Raw genomic sequence first — 16,984 nt, forward strand, 5'->3', positions numbered from 1 at the left:
GTTCCTTGGGAGCCGTTCACCTTGTTGTTGTTGTTGCTGTTTTAGATGTATTTATCTTTAATTTTTAGATTTATTTATTTTACTTTCTGTATATGAATATTCATGTATGTCTTTGTACCACACGCATCCCTGGTACCCACAGCAAGTCAGAAGAAGGTGTTGGATGTCCTGGGACTGGAGCGATGGGTGGTTGTGAGCCACTATGTGGGTGCTGAAAGTCAAACCCCAGTCTTCTGCAAAAAGCAACTGGGCCATCTCTCCAGCCCACAGTAGTTATTATTTTTATTTTATGCATGTGACCATTCACTTGTCTGTATGCCTGGCTGTGTGTACGCAAACCAAGCGGTGCCTGGTGCCTGCAGAAGCCAGAGAAGGCCTCAGATCCCCTAGAGCTGGAGTTACAGATGGTTGGAAGCTGCAGTGTTAGGCTGTGCAGGCTAGGCTAACTAACCACTCTCCAAAATCTGCCTGCCTCACTCCCCAGTACTACGATTACAAATACATTGTGGCATGCACTTTACCAACTAAACTGTCTCTTTAAATTTTTTTTTTTAGATTTATTTATGTATTTATTTGCTATGTATACAGTCTTCTGCCGGTTTATACACCTGCAGGCCAGAAGAGGACACCAGATCTCATTTTAGATGGTTGTGAGCCACCATGTGGTTGCTGGGAATTGAACTCAGGAACTTTGGAAGAGCAGCCAGTGCTCTTAACCTCTGAGCCATCTCTCCAGCCCTCAGTTTGTTTGTTTTTTCAAAGACAGAGTCTTGTTTTGTTTTGTTTTGTTGTTGTTTGTTTGAGAGAGGGCTTCTCTGTGTAGTCCTGGCTGTCCTGGAACTCACTTATAAATCAGACTGGCCCCAATTTCAGAGATCTACCTGCCTCTGCCTCTCAAGTGCTGGCTTTTTTTTTTTTTTTTTTAGTTTTTGGTTTTTCGAGACAGGGTTTCTCTGTGTAGCCTTGGCTGTCCTGGACTCACTTTGTAGACCAGGCTGGCCTCGAACTCACAGCGATTCGCCTGCCTCTGCCTCCCGAGTGCTGGGATTAAAGGCGTGTGCCACCACGCCCGGCTTCAAGTGCTGGCTTTAAAGGTATACACCACCACACTTGACTTGAGGCAGAGCCTTCTTAGATAGCCCAGCCTGACCTTGAATTCCTGGCACATTTTCTTCCTCAACTTCCTGAGTGCAAGGATTACAGTAATGTAACACCACACCCAGCAGGATTTCATCTTATTCTTGAGATTCATTTCTCCTGCTCTCTCTCTCTCTCTCTCTCTCTCTCTCTCTCTCTCTCTCTCTCTCTCTCTCCCCCCTCCCTCCTTTTTCTCCTCCACTTCTTCTCTCCTCACTTCTCTCTTTCATGCATATATGTATATACATTATGAAGAGAATGTGCCTAACATGTCTGTATCGAGGTGTGTGTGTGTGTGTGTGTGTGTGTGTAAATGTGTGTCACTGTGAGAGTTCGTAAGGCCTTTTGTTAGTTAAAGACTATAACGGATGCTTACATATGCTTTCACCGCTCTGCTCCTTCCCAAGGCTAATGAAGAGCTCTGAGCCTGTCCCCATATAAGGTCCTGTCTGGGAGTGTTGTTTAATACTGTTCCCCCCCCCCTTCTCTTACTCCCCTCTTTCTGAGCATATTTAGAACTGGTGGTTTCCTCCAGCTGTCAGCTGGTTGCTCTTGCTGCCAAAGATTTTGGCTTTCGCCCAGCAACAGTCAATGGGGAAGGTATTCAATTGGCTCAGAAACTTCATTCTCATAGCCAATAAAATGTTAATCCTTTGAGTCCATTCCCTTGCCCCTCCCTCCCTGACAAGTTCTGACCAATGACATAGTGCTTTTTACCACTGTCAATCTAGTATTTGAGAGAGAGAGAGAAAGAGAGAGAGAGAGAGGGAAAACTGTAGGAAAGGACACAAGGGGAGCTTGAATTCATGTAGAAAAAGAAATGCCCAGTCTTGAGCACTTTCCAGAAACCCTGGTTCTCCCACCACGACCACAAAAATAGTGATTGGACAAAAGCCCAGATTTCCTCTGCTCTAACCACAGGAGTGGGGATGTCAGGGGCAGGCAGGACGGGTTTGAGGAAACTGGTCCAACTCATGTATCGCTGCAACCTCATTCCCAGCTCAGACGAATCCTTATGCTCGGCGTTTGCCATCTCATGAGATAGGCTGAACTCTGCTTGAACTTCTTTAGGGAATACACGCCTCACCCATCACTGTCTCCTCCTCCTCTTTACAAACAGATACCTGAGCAGTTTCGGCACCTCCTTTCTTCTTCTTTTCCCTCCTCCTGCTGCTCCCGCTTCTGTGCCACATCACAGCTCAAACCTGCAGAGGCAACACTTAGATGGACCAGAGCTCATCGCAGCCCGTACACAGAGAGGTCCTACTCCCTGACCTCCATCCAGCACAAGCTTTTTGGACTCCTGACTTCAAGATAGGTATTAGGTGGGGCTTGTGCTCTGGCTCTGGAGGGTGGGCTATGAAAGATCAGCTCTGAAGGGGCTCAGGTGTTGACTGACATTGCGGGCTGGGGCACTCATTTTCTTGAAGAGCTAGCGCTCTCTGAACCCTTTCACCACCAATCAATCAACCAGTCAACCAACCAACCAACAACAGGAGGAGCCTTTAAACTCATTAGTCAGGGCTGGAGAGATGGCTCAGAGGTTAAGAGCACTGTCTGTTCTTCCAAAGGTCCTGAGTTCAATTTCCAGAAACTACATCGTGGCTCCCAACCACCTACAATGAGATCTGGTGCCCTCTTCCGGTATGCAGACAGAAGAGTGTATACATAATAAATAAATAAATATTTAAAATACATAAATAAGCTCAATATTCAACATTTTAATTTATTTATACTTTATGGATATCAGTGTTTTGTCTTCATGTATGTCAGTATACAACATCCCTGGCACCCACAGAGAACAGAAGACAGTATTGGATTCCCTAAAACTGGAGTTGAGGTGGTTGTGAGCTGCCAATGGGTGTTGGGAATCAAACTCCGGCTCTCTGGAAAAGCAGCCAGTGCTCTTAACTGTTGAGCCATCTCTCTAGTCTTGAATACATCTTTGGAAAAAATAAATGTCTCTGTCTCCTCCTCTTCTTTTGAGACAAGGTTCCATGCAGCCAGACTAGCCTTAAAATTGCTATGATGTAGCAGCAGAGCCTGCCCTTGAAATCCTGATCCTCCTGTTTTCTCCTCCCGAGGAGAAATTTTTTTGTGTCAGTAAGAACCCTACCTGGTGAACAAAGTGGTTCGTCTTTAAAATAGCACACGTGAAGGTGATTTACAAAGTCAATTGCCAACCTTTAATCCCAGCATTTGGGAGGAAGAGGCTGGTGGATTGCTGTGAGTTTGAGGCCAGCCTGGTCTACAAAGTGAGTCCAGGACAGCCAAGGATACACAGAGAAACCCTGTCTCAGAAAAACAAAAACAGAAACAAAAACAAACAAAAACCCAAAGTCAATTGTCAAGAACCCTAAGGAAATGACAGAAGAGCTACCACAACAACCTCCTCCTAACCAAGGCTCCTCCCCCTAACTGAGGCTCCTCCTCCTAACCGAGGCTCCTCCTTCACGGGCCCTCATGGTGCTCAGCTCCAAGGCTCAGGCCCTGCAAAGTCCATTTTGCCCTTATCATATAGGTCCTTGTACTATCCCATCGTTTCTGTCTGTGCACATGCAATGCACAACCTCCTCCCCCAGGATGCAACAGGAGCTCTTTGAGGACTCGGTCATGTATCATTTGTGTTTTTATTTTACCTCATTTAAACAGCGTTCTGTTCTTGGTACCAAGAACCATAAAGTTCCATAAACATACTGTCGTCAATCCGATCTTACCAACTAGATCATTTTGGTTTCATCCCACTGTCCTGCCCCCCGCCTCCCCCTGCCTGGTTGGTAGGAGGACCCACAAGGCACAGGAGAGAGCAAGCACAGTAGTGGGAGCCATGCTTACTAGAGAGGAGTGTAGCCAGCTCTTCTCTCACTGCGGCACTGTACTGGGTGGTGTAAAGTACAGGGCGCTCTGCAAAGCTCCGCCTTCTATAAACCTGATCAGCAAAGCCTAGTTCCATTGACTACAGCAAACACAATTGGCCGTAACTTCTGCACCTACCTCTCAGCCTCATGGCCCCTGTTCTGCAACTCAAGTCACAGCTGGCAGCTCCCATGGAAGGTGCTATGGCTGAGTAAGGTGCCTTCGGTTCCTCCTCCACGGCCCACCCTCACCTCAGAGTCTTTTTTACCTACAGCTTCTTCCTACCTTGATATTTAGTTCCTTCCCCAATCCCTAGCACCTCTGCGTTTGCCACTTAACAGTCAACATTCTCCGCGGACACCTTTGCCCGCCCCTAACACACACAAGACTGCCTAGGTTATTCCTCAAGGAAAAGGGCATCTATTTCAGCATGGTGTTGCCCCTCACACTCTGTTATTCTGCCACCACTGGCTCCGCTCTTTTCAGATTTTTTTCTTTCCTTTGCTGTCTGTTGCCTACCAGACCACATCCTGTTCCTCTCATTGAATTCCATTCTAACCTCACATCTTCCAAGAAGTCTGTTGGGCTCACATTGACTTGACTCTGGAGTCGCTGTCCCAGTCAGTCATCACAAAGGCCACCTCTCATGTTTACAGCATCCTTGGACTGTTTGAAAAGCTTTAGGCACAGAGCAATGCTGTCGGAGCAGTTACTATTGGCCCCATTGCACATACTTATAATCCAAGGTTTGCCCAACATCACCCAGGTATTAAGATAGTGAATCCATCCACTTCTGGGGGCACCAAGATGCTAGTCCATCACCCCCTCTCAAACCCTTCAACCATCGCTCTTACAACCAAGCAGCTGTTTGTGTTAGTGGAGTTGTTTTGTTTTGTTTTGTTTTAGTGCCTTCGTGTTCTTGTTGACTGTTCTTGCCAAGTGTTTACTGTGTATGCTTCTGGTGATTGTGTGCCTACAGAGGTGATGGAGAGGATGGCCGTCAGGTACTCTGATAATCTCTCCAAATCCTAAACAAAGTACTGCCAACTAAACGATCTGAGCCTGGGAATAAAGATAGGCTCAAATGCCACGGGTCCTTGTCAACTTTAAGTGCATCGCGGAGCCTCTGCGGAGGGTGAGTGTGGAGAGAAAATGACGACAGCCACAGGCATTGGCACTTGTTGAGCACCTATTGAGTGTGAGGCGCTGAGCTCACGCAGCTCTTTATTTAAGTTGTTTAGTTCTTACACCACGTTTCTAAGGGAGGTATTGTTATTGGCACATGAGAAAGCTAATGCTGAAAGATGTGGGGCTAAAGTACAACCCACATTTGTCAGACTCCCAAAGGAGCATATAAATAGCAGACTTCAGTTTGTACATTTAAAAATATGATAATTCCTCACTCCCTGAAGGCCAGCCCACCTTTGGCTTTCCCTTTACCAGAAAAGAAAGAATTCCGGGGAGAGGAAAGTAGGGCAGGTTGTACCTCATACATAAACACACACACACACACACACACACACACACCACTTATATTTGCCATCACCCTGGATTTCATAGCTAGGGCAGAGCTGTAATGGGTGAATTTCCCCAAGACCCTGTAGGATCCCCTTCCCTGGTGCTAAATAAAAGTGAATAAATACTAAATAAATACAACTGGGACCCAGGTCCCATCCTGTCTTCCCCTCTCCCTCCTGTGACCTGCAGGGCAGAGGGAGCAGTTTTACATAAGGGACTCTCACCTAAACCCCCTTTCCATTCACCAACACATCACTGCCTCCCAGGGCAGGAAGCCGGGGCAGGGCCAGCCTGCAGTTTAGGGCAGAGAGGTAGGGCAGGTTTCATCCTCTACAGCACCTCCCTACTGTGTTTTAGGATGAAGCAGCTGCAGAAGCCCCCTCATTCTCCTAGATGAGTCCGAGGCCCCGGTGCCCCAAAGGGCAGCCGGGACAGTGAGGTTATTTCCTGCCTGCCCAGGGACGCTTCCGGAGGATCTCCATAATCTGGGCTCGGCGCTGCAGCCAGTCTTGGGGAGGAGGGCGTGGTGTTGAAGGCACTGGCTTTGGAATGAAGAAACTGTACCGCAGACGTGAGTTCTGGGGGTTGCCAGCCACCAGGACTTGCAGCGTCAAGGGCTGGACCAGTGGTCCGTGTCCAGACAGTGTCTCCGAGGCTGCCGTGGCTCCGCTATATCGCAAGCTGACTGCCCCAGGAAGTACCACATCTGTGGAGGAGGGTATCAGCGTGTATTCGCCATTGAGGGCGTAAGAACCATCTGGAAGCTTCAGGGCCAGGTAGATGCTCTTGAGGCCAGAACCACCCTGCTGCCGTACAAGGATATGGGTGGCCCCGGCAGGGATAGTGACCACATCGCTGTATCCATACCTGTGAGGAAAGAGTAGGTGAAGAACTCAGCATGGCCCGAATTCCTTCAGCTTGGCCTACTTTGTCCGGGTGTGTATGTGTGTGTTAGGACTTGCTTCTTCAAGCTTGTATGACGTATGTGTCCGCCCTAGAAGAGAGCTACCAGGACATGTGCCTCCCTCACCCTTATCTCTGGACACCCACTACTGCGTATTGAATGTCTTTCCGGTCCTGGCCTCCTTAGGATTTGCCCAATTCCTACTCTTAGCTCAGAGGTCACCGCCCAAAGTCACCTTCCCTGATGCCTTCAAGGGCACTCACAGCATCTTGTGTCCTCTCTGCTCAACATGTGGAACACTGCACTGTAACTGGCCTATTCATAGTCGACAGAAAGTGCTGAGTCACCAGGAAAGCAGTTAGCCCCAAGACTTAGAACAGCAACAAGGAAAATGGGGGGCGGGGAGGGCGGGGGGAGGGAGATGACGGAAGGACCTGAATTTTTTGAAGGAGCCGGACTGCTTGCTGCAGCTAGAACCATCCCCACCGCACACCATGCACTTGTCAAACTTATTTTTGGAGCCAATGATCCGGTCACAGCCGGCATGGATACAGCGGCCCTGGACACAGACGGAAGAGCTGTCTGGGGAGCAGGGAGTCCCATCTGCCACCTGAGAAGCACAGAGAAAGTTAAGAGAGAGTTAGGAGTTCTTGCTTAGTCAGCAGGGGTTTGTAAGCTGAACATCTGGAAAGTGGCATCAGAAAAAACAACGGGTAAGGAAGGGGAAGTAAAGTGAGCCTTTGCCTATATGGGATTAATACGTGAAGAATGATACACTTCACCATTCCCCCCCCCCCGCGTTGACTTTGAGTCAGGTGATGTGCAGCATGCTTTATAAACATAAATTTAGGCCCTACCCTTGCACGTAAGCTTTCTAAGTGTGAAAGATTGAGGTTTAGAAATATCACAAACTAAAAAAAAAAAAAAAAAAAAAAAATCACAAACTGCAAAGGCAGGGATTTTTAGGCCCAGCACTAAACCTATGTGGACACTAGAGGGCAGCAAACCTATAGGAATTTTGTATAGACTACTGGAGAAAGGAGGGAGCCCAGCGCTGGTAGGGGCTTATTTTGGCCTTGAACTGGCCATTCTGTAATACAAAGAGAGTGTTCAGATGTCAGGGATCTTCAGGAAGGCTGTCCACTGAGAGGCTGGCTGCCCAAACGCCAATACTTTGCCAGAGGACTCTGTGAAAAGGAGAGCCACATGCTTCCATTCTCACCAAGCGTGGGGCAAAAGAATAGAGAAGGAGAAAAGCAAACCGAGACACCACTAGCGAGACAGCTTCACTGGCCACTTATCCAGAGCCAAGCATTTGTTTTTCTAATACTGGACAACCACGGACAGACATGACTGAGTGGCGTGACTATGGGAACGTCAGCAATCCTCTGGAGGGACCATTGGAAAGCGTGGAAGCCTTGGCTGGGCCTGAGGGTTTCTGGTCCTCACCCGTGGCTCCAGTACATAGTAGTAGCCCAGTGCCCGGGCCTGGCAGGTGAGCTTGCACTGGTCTCGAGGGGCTACACCGGTGTAACGTGGGACCCAGTCCATGGGCCCTGGAAAGCTCTTGAAGAGGTCAGTTCGATGGTTGTAGGCGGCACACTGCTCTTCACGGAAGGTCAGCGCTATAGGGAGAAAACAAACAGCCTGAAGTCTCTCTCTCTCTCTCTCTCTCTCTCTCTCTCTCTCTCTCCTCACACTATCCCACAAACCTTTCCACCTAGCCCCTCAGAACTTCAGCCAGCATGGCATGTCTCCCCCTCACAGATTTCACCAGGGGCACACTCCTCCAGCAGCAGAGGCAATCAGCAACTTAGTCCAGTGCTCAAGGGACAGCCCTTCCTGTATTCCAAACCCCGTCCCAGCCCTCCCTCACCTGAACCGGTTGGGCAGTTCTCAGTATTGCAGGAGCGGAAGCGGGTCCGGCGGCCCTCACAGTACTTGCCGCCATTCCGGGGGACGGGCCGCGTGCAGTCCCGGGATGAGAACTGGACACCACCCCCACAGCTCCTAGAACAGTCACCCCAAGGTCCCCAGGGGCCCCAGCCTCCGGCCTGAGGAATCTGCAGAAGGCACAGAATGGAAGGAGGGTAAGCGCACTGTCTCCTGGGCGTAGGGCCTGGTTCCCATTCTACAGGCCTTTACCCAAGTCATGCCCTGAGGTCTCACATTGAAGTCCTTGAGCTGGTCCACGTGGAGGCAGCGACCACCCATGCAGGCCTGTGTGGAGCCGCAGGGAGTCCCATCAGCCCAGGGAGAGTGCTTAGTCTGGCACATGGCGTGGCCATTGAGGTGGCCGGAACACCAGAGGGCAGCACAGGGTGGTGGCAGCTGTGGACAATGGCGTGAGTCAGGCCCAAAGGTGAGTTGGCACTGGCGGTCAGCATCATAGTCCTTGCCAGGAAAAGTCACTGGCAGATGCAGGGGAGCTTCTGGTTTGTCTAAGAGACAGTGCCCTGAAAGGAGGTCAGGAACAAAGTTAGCAGGGGCCTGAAGGGAGCACCGAGGAGGAGTACCAGCTGAAAGCTTGGGCTCCCTCGTGCCCAAGGTACCCTCAACTACACTGTATTGAATGCTTATTCTGTGATCAGGACTGGTAGAGTCCTGATCCATACGATCTCATTTAGTAATCACAGTCCTGTGAGGTACTGGCTATTACTACATTTAATTTACTCACTACAAGCACAAAGAAGTAAAGCAACTTAGAGCCACATGTCCGTAAACAAAGAACACAGCATGGAGGCCAAATGCACTTCTACCTGCTCTTACTCACACAGAATATCATCATCACCATCATCCTCATCCTCCTCCTCACCATCCTCCTCCTCCTCCTCATCAATTACTAGTATTTGGGCTTTCAAAACTTTTTAAAAATCACATTCACTTATTTATCTCAGGAGAATGGAGTTTGCACATGCCACAGCACGTGTATGGAGGTCAGAGGGCACCTTGCAGAGGTCGGTCGTCAGGTCATCAGGCTTGCCAGCAAGTGGCTTAACTTGCTGAGCCATCTTGCTAAGAGGGTTTCACTTTGTAGCCCCATCTGGCCTGGAACTCACTATTATTTTTTTAAGGCTGGGCATGTTGGTGCACGTCTTTTTTTTTTTTTTTTTGGTTTTTCGAGACAGGGTCTCTCTGTGTAGCCCTGGCTGTCCTGGACTCACTTTGTAGACCAGGCTGGCCTCGAACTCACAGCGATCCGCCTGCCTCTGCCTCCCGAGTGCTGGGATCAAAGGCGTGCGCCACCACGCCCGGCTTGGAACTCACTATTATATAGCCCAAGCTTGCCTGGAAGTCACGTGGTGATTCTTCTGCCAATCCTAGTAATCCCAAGTGCTAGGACTATAGGCATATGCTACCATGCCTCACTCCACTATACAATCTTTTGTTTTGTTTGTTTGTTTGTTTGTTTTGTTTGTTTGTTGTCTCCTTGTATAGACCAGCCTAGCCTCAAAGTCACATGAATCTTTGAGTGCTGGCATTAAAGGAATGTACCCCCATGTCTGTCTATAGAATTCCTGAGACTGCTTCTAATTAGCTACTTTGAGGAACTAGAGAAATGACTCCACAGGTAAGAGCACTGGAAGAGGTCTCAAGTTCAGTTCCCAGAATCTACATCCAGTGACTTACAAATGTCCCTAGCTTTGGGGGCTCCAGCACCCATCTCCTGGCCTCCATGGGCACCCGCAAGCATGTATGTGTGTGCGCACATGCGCGCACACGCGCACACATACATACATACACACACATTCTGAGAGAGAGAGAGAGAGAGAGAGAGAGAGAGAGAGAGGAAATAAAATAAAATAAAACAAAACACTAACTTTGTCTGGAGATTGTTATTCTGCTATCTTGCACACTTTATTGAATGACAAGGTAATCACTGATTGAGAGCCAGTCCATTTCAGTCTCAGACAGGTCTGGCCCTAAAGAGGTCAATTCTAATTGTATGGAGCTAACATTTGCCTCCTTTGCCTGTTCTATTTGTCATCATAGGAAGCAGGGACCACACCGAGACAGCATCATTTCTCACCGCCTCACATACAGCAGAGCAAACACTCACAGAGGAGTCAGTGTGGCCCGAAGAGAATGTTCCAGAAGTGAGAGGACAGTGGGAGACAGCAGGAATGGAGGTCTACATTGGAGAAAGGTGGGTGTCACCTGCTTACCATAGCCATTGTCTAGGAAGTCAGTGATGAAGCGGGCACTGCAGGGGGACCAAGGCTCTTCAGGATCCACGTGGGCCATGACAGGAGCCATGACATGGCGAGAGGAGCCCCCGTGCCCATTCAAATCAGCACAAGGCTTAGAGTTGTCATGGAGCATGTTGAAGACGTGGCCTGTAAGAGAAGAGGTGCTAGTGGTGGTGGTGGGGGGGGGCGGGGGCAGGGTTCATCACAAACTTGGTTGCAGCTGTTCATGATCAGAACCACCTTCCCACCCCATCTCAAATGCCCTTATAACTCTGAAGGTACAATGTGTAGCCCCTGCTGCTCTGTCTTCTTTGCCTGAAGGAAAGGCTCCTCTCTCCCTGCTTTCCACTGTAGCTAAAATTCCCCAGTGTTCAACTCCCAATTCCTTACTCTCTCCCCTTCCAAACACATGTGCGCATGCACATACATACAGTTCAAAGCAAGCTTCCCCTTATTTTATTTGGTTTTTTTTTTGTTTTGTTTTGTTTTTCAAGACAGGTCTCTCTGTGCAGCCTTGGCTGTCCTGGACTCGCTTTATAGACCAGGCTGGCCTCGAACTCACAGCGATCCGTCTGCCTCTGCCTCCCAAGTGCTGGGATTAAAGGCGTGCGCCACCACGCCTGGCTCCCCCTATTTTATTTAATAGAAAACAAAAAACAAACAAACCCAAACTATGCTTATCTGTGCTCAGAGCACAGAAGACCTCTGACCTTGGACCCAGGCCTGGGGAGGAGGATACCTTGGTACCCCCATTTACACTCTAGGGAGCCCCTTATTCCCTTATAGCACCCTCAGTATCCCTCACTTGCACTGCAGGCGCCACACTGCCCCAGCGCTACCGTACCCAGTTCATGAGCAGCAGTGAAGGCTGATTGGAGTCCATCATCCTCCACTACAGCACAGCTTCGGGCTGGATCACACACTGTGCCCACATCAGCCATGCCCAGGGTGTCACAAGTGGAGACGCCACACAGGTCCTGTGGAGAAGGAGCACAGACGATGCTTGGGGCTAATATCCAGATGAGTGAGGGCCCTAGGTACTGAGTGCCCAGCATGGTCAGGGCCCAGATAGCCACCCCGCGGCTGTGTGGCTGGCATCAGGCTCATGTGCAACTCCAGGACTTCCTTTCATCATGGTCTGGGTAGTAGTAGGCTGTGCCTCTCTCTGTTTTGTGGTCCCTTGCCTGCGGTGCTGACCGAGGCCTTACCTGACGGGTGAACAGAATGGCAGTGTCAAAGTGGTCAGGATCTGAGTCCTCAGGGGTGTTGAGGCCCCGCTGCCAGGTGCAGAAGCTGCGTAGGGTCTGGGCGGCACTTGGCCCCACTTGGGGTCCTTCCTGGTCTGATCCCAGGATCACTAGGCGAGTCACCACCAAGCTGACAGGGTTTCGGATGCTTGGGTGCTTAAAGGCTTTGGCTGCCGCCGCCATAACTGTCAGCAGGTAGCGCTTTAACCCTGTACCGTGAAATGCTGCCATCTTGTCATCTGCCACCACCAGTGTCTCCACGAATCTACTCAGAGAAGCAAAGCGCTGAAGAGAAAAAAAAGAGAGAGAGGGGGGCGGGGAGATCCTGAAGTAATCGTCCCAGATCTATGGATTCTCTTCTCCCCGTCCCAGGTCTAGAACTCAGCAGAGTCAGCTGGCCCTCACATATGCTATACACAATTCCTGAAGTGACTGGTTTGGGCCCTCCCCCCCCCCCCCAGCCCAAATCCCAGGGCTTTTGTGGTAATGTTGAAGAATCAGCTGTTGTTCTGAAAGAGGAGAAGGCTCGCCACGTTTCAGGGCTGAGTGGGCCCCGGAGGTGAAAAGCAGCTGGGACTGTCTCGGGGCGGCGGGGGGGGGGGGGCGCACTGGGGTTCCCCAAGTGTGGCGGGGGTTGTGGGAATAGAGCTAGAGAACTAGGCTGCGACGTGTCTGCCCTGTGCGGTTGGAGGAACAATTCAGTCAGCAGCAAGGGCCACAGCCAGCTCTCAGCGTGGCGGGTGTGGAAGGAGCGTCTGGTCTGGATTAAAGCTAGAGAAGGGGGGGGGGGAGGAAAGAGGGGGGGGAGACCCGTGAGTGGGAGGGAGGAAAGGATGGCGCCTCAGGCAGCCTTTGCAGTCAGCCCGCAGTGTGGGAAGAGGATTGACCCAGAGGTACTGGATGCCTCTCTTCCCCTGCCTACTCCTGTCCTAGTTTGCAGTTGGCCAGAACAGTTTTAAAAAGGAACATCGGAAGCCAAAACCCCAATCCCTCAGGCCTCAAACTTTACTCCTCTAGCCGGGGGTGGGGGGAGGTGGGTGGGGGTAAAAAAAATCACTGGGGCAGAGAAAATCGCCTAGGCCAACAGGCCGTTTAGGAGAGAGCTTTACTGCTGGGAACTGTGTCAGCAGGAGACTCTATGGCCAGGAAGGGGCGGGGTGGAGGGGGGGGGGGAGAGAGGTCATTCCGGCCCAGAGAATCTGATCTACCTCAGGGAACTCTCAGTGCAAAGCAAAGGGCTGAGGCAGGAAGAAGCCAGCGCTTTACAAAGGAAAGGTAGTGGAGATAGGAAAGGCAGGGAGAGGGAGGCAAACTGAAAGGCTAGCAGTGGAGATGGGAGGAAAGAGGGTGAGTAAGGGGTCAGCAGGACAGACGTGGCGAGGAGGATGCGACAGGACACAGTCTCCAGGGCTGCCTACCTTGGTTCTGCGGGGAATGGGATTGAGGCTCCCAGAAGGAGCCTTGACGTTGCACATGGGACCTTGGCTGCTGGCAGGGCTCTTCCGGCGTAGGATGTGAGCCCCTGGTCCCCCAGCAGAGTTAAGGGTGCCTCCCTCCAGAGGCTGGAGGTGGAGTTCAGCCCCCCGGTACTGCAACACTCCTAGTAGGGCTCCCCCATCCCAGTGCAGGGATGCCACTGACTCCGGATCTCCATTGATGGTGCCAGTCAGGTAGGTACCTGGCTCTGCGCCCCCCAGCATCTCAGGTGCCTGGCCCAGGTACTGCACTGTCAGCCCCTCTACCTGCACCCCGGGGTCCTGCTCTAGTTCCAGTAGCAGCGTTTCCCCAAAGGCTGGCAAGCGGTACAACAGCCTGGCAGGGACGCCTGAGCCAGGAAGTATGCTGCCATTCAGCCTCTCTGGGACCACGATCTCCTCCTCCCGGGGGAGGGGGCTGGCTGACCAGGCTAAGGGCAGGAGGGAGGCCAGCAGCAGCCACCTCTCCAGACCGGAGAAAGGCGCAGTGTGAAGCAGCAAGCAGGTTTGGACTCTTCTCAGCCAGCGCCCAGTCAAGCCCCTCCTGGGATGCAAGGCCAATTGAGACATGGTACCGGTGCTGCAGCTGGAATGGATTGAGGCCATCTGAGACACCAAATCCTCCACACCCTAACTGTGGAAGGCTCCTCGTTAAAGCCAGAGGGGCTCCGACTTGTGCCAAAATTGGAGGTGAAGTTTTTAGAGGGTCAGAGAAGATAGGGGGAGAAAAACAGCCCCTGGGGCTTAGGAAAAAATGCCCGGGGTTGCAAAGAGGGCGCGGGGGGGGGGGGGGGCTTGGTCTCTCTTCTCCAAAACTCCCTCCTGTGCTTTCTCTCCTGGGTCTTTGTCTCTCTCTGTCTGTGTCTCCTTCTCTGGCTTCTCCCTCTGCACAGCTGTCTGGCTTTGCCTCAGTGCCTGCCCTGTCTCTTCCTCCTCTTCCTCCTCCTCCTCCTGCCGTCTCTTTGTCTCTGTCTCTCTCCTCTTCTGTTTCTGTGTATCTGTGGGTCTCCCCCGGGTTCTCCCCAGCCTCTCTCCCTTCCAGCTCTTTTAAGCACCCAGAGCCTCCCTCTGTGTGTGATTGGCTGATCTGTAAGCCACTCAGCCAGAAGCTCGGTCAGTGGGACTCAGATGGATGGATGTATCATTGCTTCCCAACGACCTTAGTGTGTGTGTGTGGTTTTTTTTTTTTTAAGAGGAAAAGAGCCTGGAGGGGGGTGGGGGGGGGAAGGGACTTGCCCGAGGGAATCTCTAGCAACCAGTTGCATTATAGGCTCTGAGCCAGTTAATGACACATCCTTTCCCAAATCCCACCAGCAGCCCTCAGCTGTCTCCTTCCCTTTTTGGTGGGACAGAGACCCAAGGGAGGTAGGGACTCGGGCAAAGGGCTTGGACAACACACACAGACGACAAGATTCTGTCCCGGGAGAATTCATGCCCCTACTGTCCTGCCTGGAACAGCCTACACTTCCTGAGGTGTCATTTATATTGCCCTCTGCCCGGGAGGCTGATTTCTAGGGCCCAAGCAGACTGGGTTTAAAGGGAGATGGGGGACAGGTAAGAAAGCATTAAGAGAGAAGAAAAGAGAGAAGAAAAGAAAAGAAAAGCAGCTGGGAGGAAGAGGCGCTAGAGACCGGAAGGCAAGGAGACACAGCAGTCAGGAATTTTCTGTTAAAATGGGAATAAGAAAGAAACAGATGACAAAGGAGGATTTAACTACTTCTCTTCTTATGGGAGGAGGATTCAGAGTTTATCTCCTCTGCTCTCATTCATTCTCCCTCCCCCCGTCCTCTCTCCTGAGTTACTCCTACCCTACCCAAAGCGTGGAACAGCCATTTCACCCTAGGCCTCCTCCTCCTCCTCCTCCTCCTCCTCCTCCTCCTCCTCCTCCTCCCAACTTTGGGCAGCCCATTCCCCTGGCTCAGCTCCCAGGGGATTCCCTCAGGCCCTTGGCCCCGTTCCTGCCCACTCCCAGCTACCTTAACCCCTCCGCCTTCCTCATGGCACCTAGACAAGTCCGCTCTCTCTCAGAAACACAGAATTACCCATCCCTCCCCCACGCCCCACCTTTCCAATCTAATAGTTCCTGGAATATCTAGTTATTTTTGACTCCTCATTCCCTGTGGAGAAGGGGGGGAAGGGGGGGGAAGTTTTGAGGTTTACTAAGAGAACCAGGAGCCCAGAACCTAGGATGGGCATAGTGACTGGTGTATGGGTGTTAGAGAAAAGAGCTAGTGACGTCTCTGATTCAGAATTGGTGGGGACTAAGGAAATAAAGCTCAAGCTCTAAAGGCAAGGAAGAGAAGAGTTCACAAGTGGGACAGTGTCTTTTCACTCCACCCTGGGACCACTTGTTTCCCCAGGAAATCCCCAGGAAGGGGCGTACACCCAGCAGTCCCCTTCCCTTTCCCAGAGAAGCCACCACCTCTGCTGCCGCTGTCCCCTTATGCATCCTCTGCCTTGTCACCTCCTGTGCACACCCCCTGCCCCCCAATACATCACATTCATCAGAATGCTTCCTCTCCCCCCTCCCTTCCTGATCCAGTCACTAATACCTTCCCTGGGACCTACCACTTCCTGAATTACCCGCCCTGTTGTCACTTCCAGTCTCACCTCTTGACCCATCACATGCCCTGACCCTCCCTGGTCCTGAGGAGAGGGACTGAGGCTGGAGGAGTCAGTCATACAAGGGATGAGGGACCAGAAGGGACAGGGGCAGGAGGAGCTGTCACCAGGGCACTCTTACTGCCCCTTTCCATCCCCCCCCCCCAATCTGAGAGGAGAACAAAGAGGGTGACTAAGGAGTGAAAGACAAAGGACCATAGAACGGCAGCAACAGCATGTGGGGGGTGTTGGCAGAAGGGAGAAGGCACAAAAGATACCCTGTCCTAAGCAGCCCCTCAAGAGCCCTCCTCCCAGTTTCGGCTTAAACTACCCCCGAGGGCTAAGCAAGTTAGAGCCTATCTTGACTTTTCATAGGGTGTGTTAACACAGAAATGAGTAACCCTCCTCCTCCCTTTCTATCACATTTAGTGTTTAAACTATATAGCAAGGGGGAAGGGAGTGGGATGTGGAGGGTAAAGCGAGCCACCCCCCTGCCCTGCCTTTCTGGGGTTACCTTGTCTCCACCAGGCCTTGATCCGTTCCCACAGCCCAGGAGGGATCTCTGGCTCCACCCTTTGGTATGGTTCCCATTAGGTCAGTTTTCAGCCTAGAAATCTGGCTTTCTGCTCCTGCTCTGCAGCTAAGAATTCCCAGAACCACTCCCCTGGTCTGCTCCACCCAGCTGCACCGCTGGTGGGCTCTGTCCCAGGGACCCTGTCAGGGGGAGACGTGGGGGAGGCTTCTTTCCAATGAGAAAATTGAGGAACCTCGGAGAGTGGGTGGCCCAGCTGGAGCTGAGTTTGGAGACAAAAAAGAGAGAAAGAAAATCAGCCTCCAGGGCAGGAAAACTCTTTGTCCATACAAAATTAGGCTCAGAGTCCTGGTGTTATTACATTTCTATGTTGTTATAGACTTGTGAGGAGGACTGTGGCAGGGTAAGCCAGTCCTGAATGGAAGTGGGGCACCAGGTGTGGTTAAGGGTGCTTCCTCAGTCTGTGATTCGGTAGGTTTAGGAATTATAGGGATACAAATGTCACGGACAGAGGATCTTTTCCT

General features: G+C 51.3%; 1 protein-coding gene across 1 annotated transcript; it reads right to left on the minus strand.

Moving 5' to 3' along the window:
• Positions 1 to 5,164: 5,164 nt before the first annotated feature.
• On the minus strand, positions 5,165 to 14,098 carry ADAMTS4 (ADAM metallopeptidase with thrombospondin type 1 motif 4). Its single transcript, XM_084796745.1, has 9 exons — positions 13,271 to 14,098; positions 11,814 to 12,137; positions 11,450 to 11,582; positions 10,582 to 10,752; positions 8,585 to 8,871; positions 8,292 to 8,478; positions 7,865 to 8,040; positions 6,850 to 7,025; positions 5,165 to 6,378 (listed from the first exon to the last, which is right to left on the minus strand). Exons 1-9 carry the CDS (start codon positions 13,931 to 13,933, stop codon positions 5,952 to 5,954), a joined length of 2,544 nt encoding a protein of 847 aa, XP_084652871.1. The 5' UTR covers positions 13,934 to 14,098; the 3' UTR covers positions 5,165 to 5,951.
• Positions 14,099 to 16,984: the final 2,886 nt, after the last annotated feature.

Source organism: Acomys minous, assembly GCF_964271855.1.
Source record: "Acomys minous genome assembly, chromosome: 1".
Classification (NCBI taxonomy): Eukaryota; Metazoa; Chordata; class Mammalia; order Rodentia; family Muridae; genus Acomys; species Acomys minous.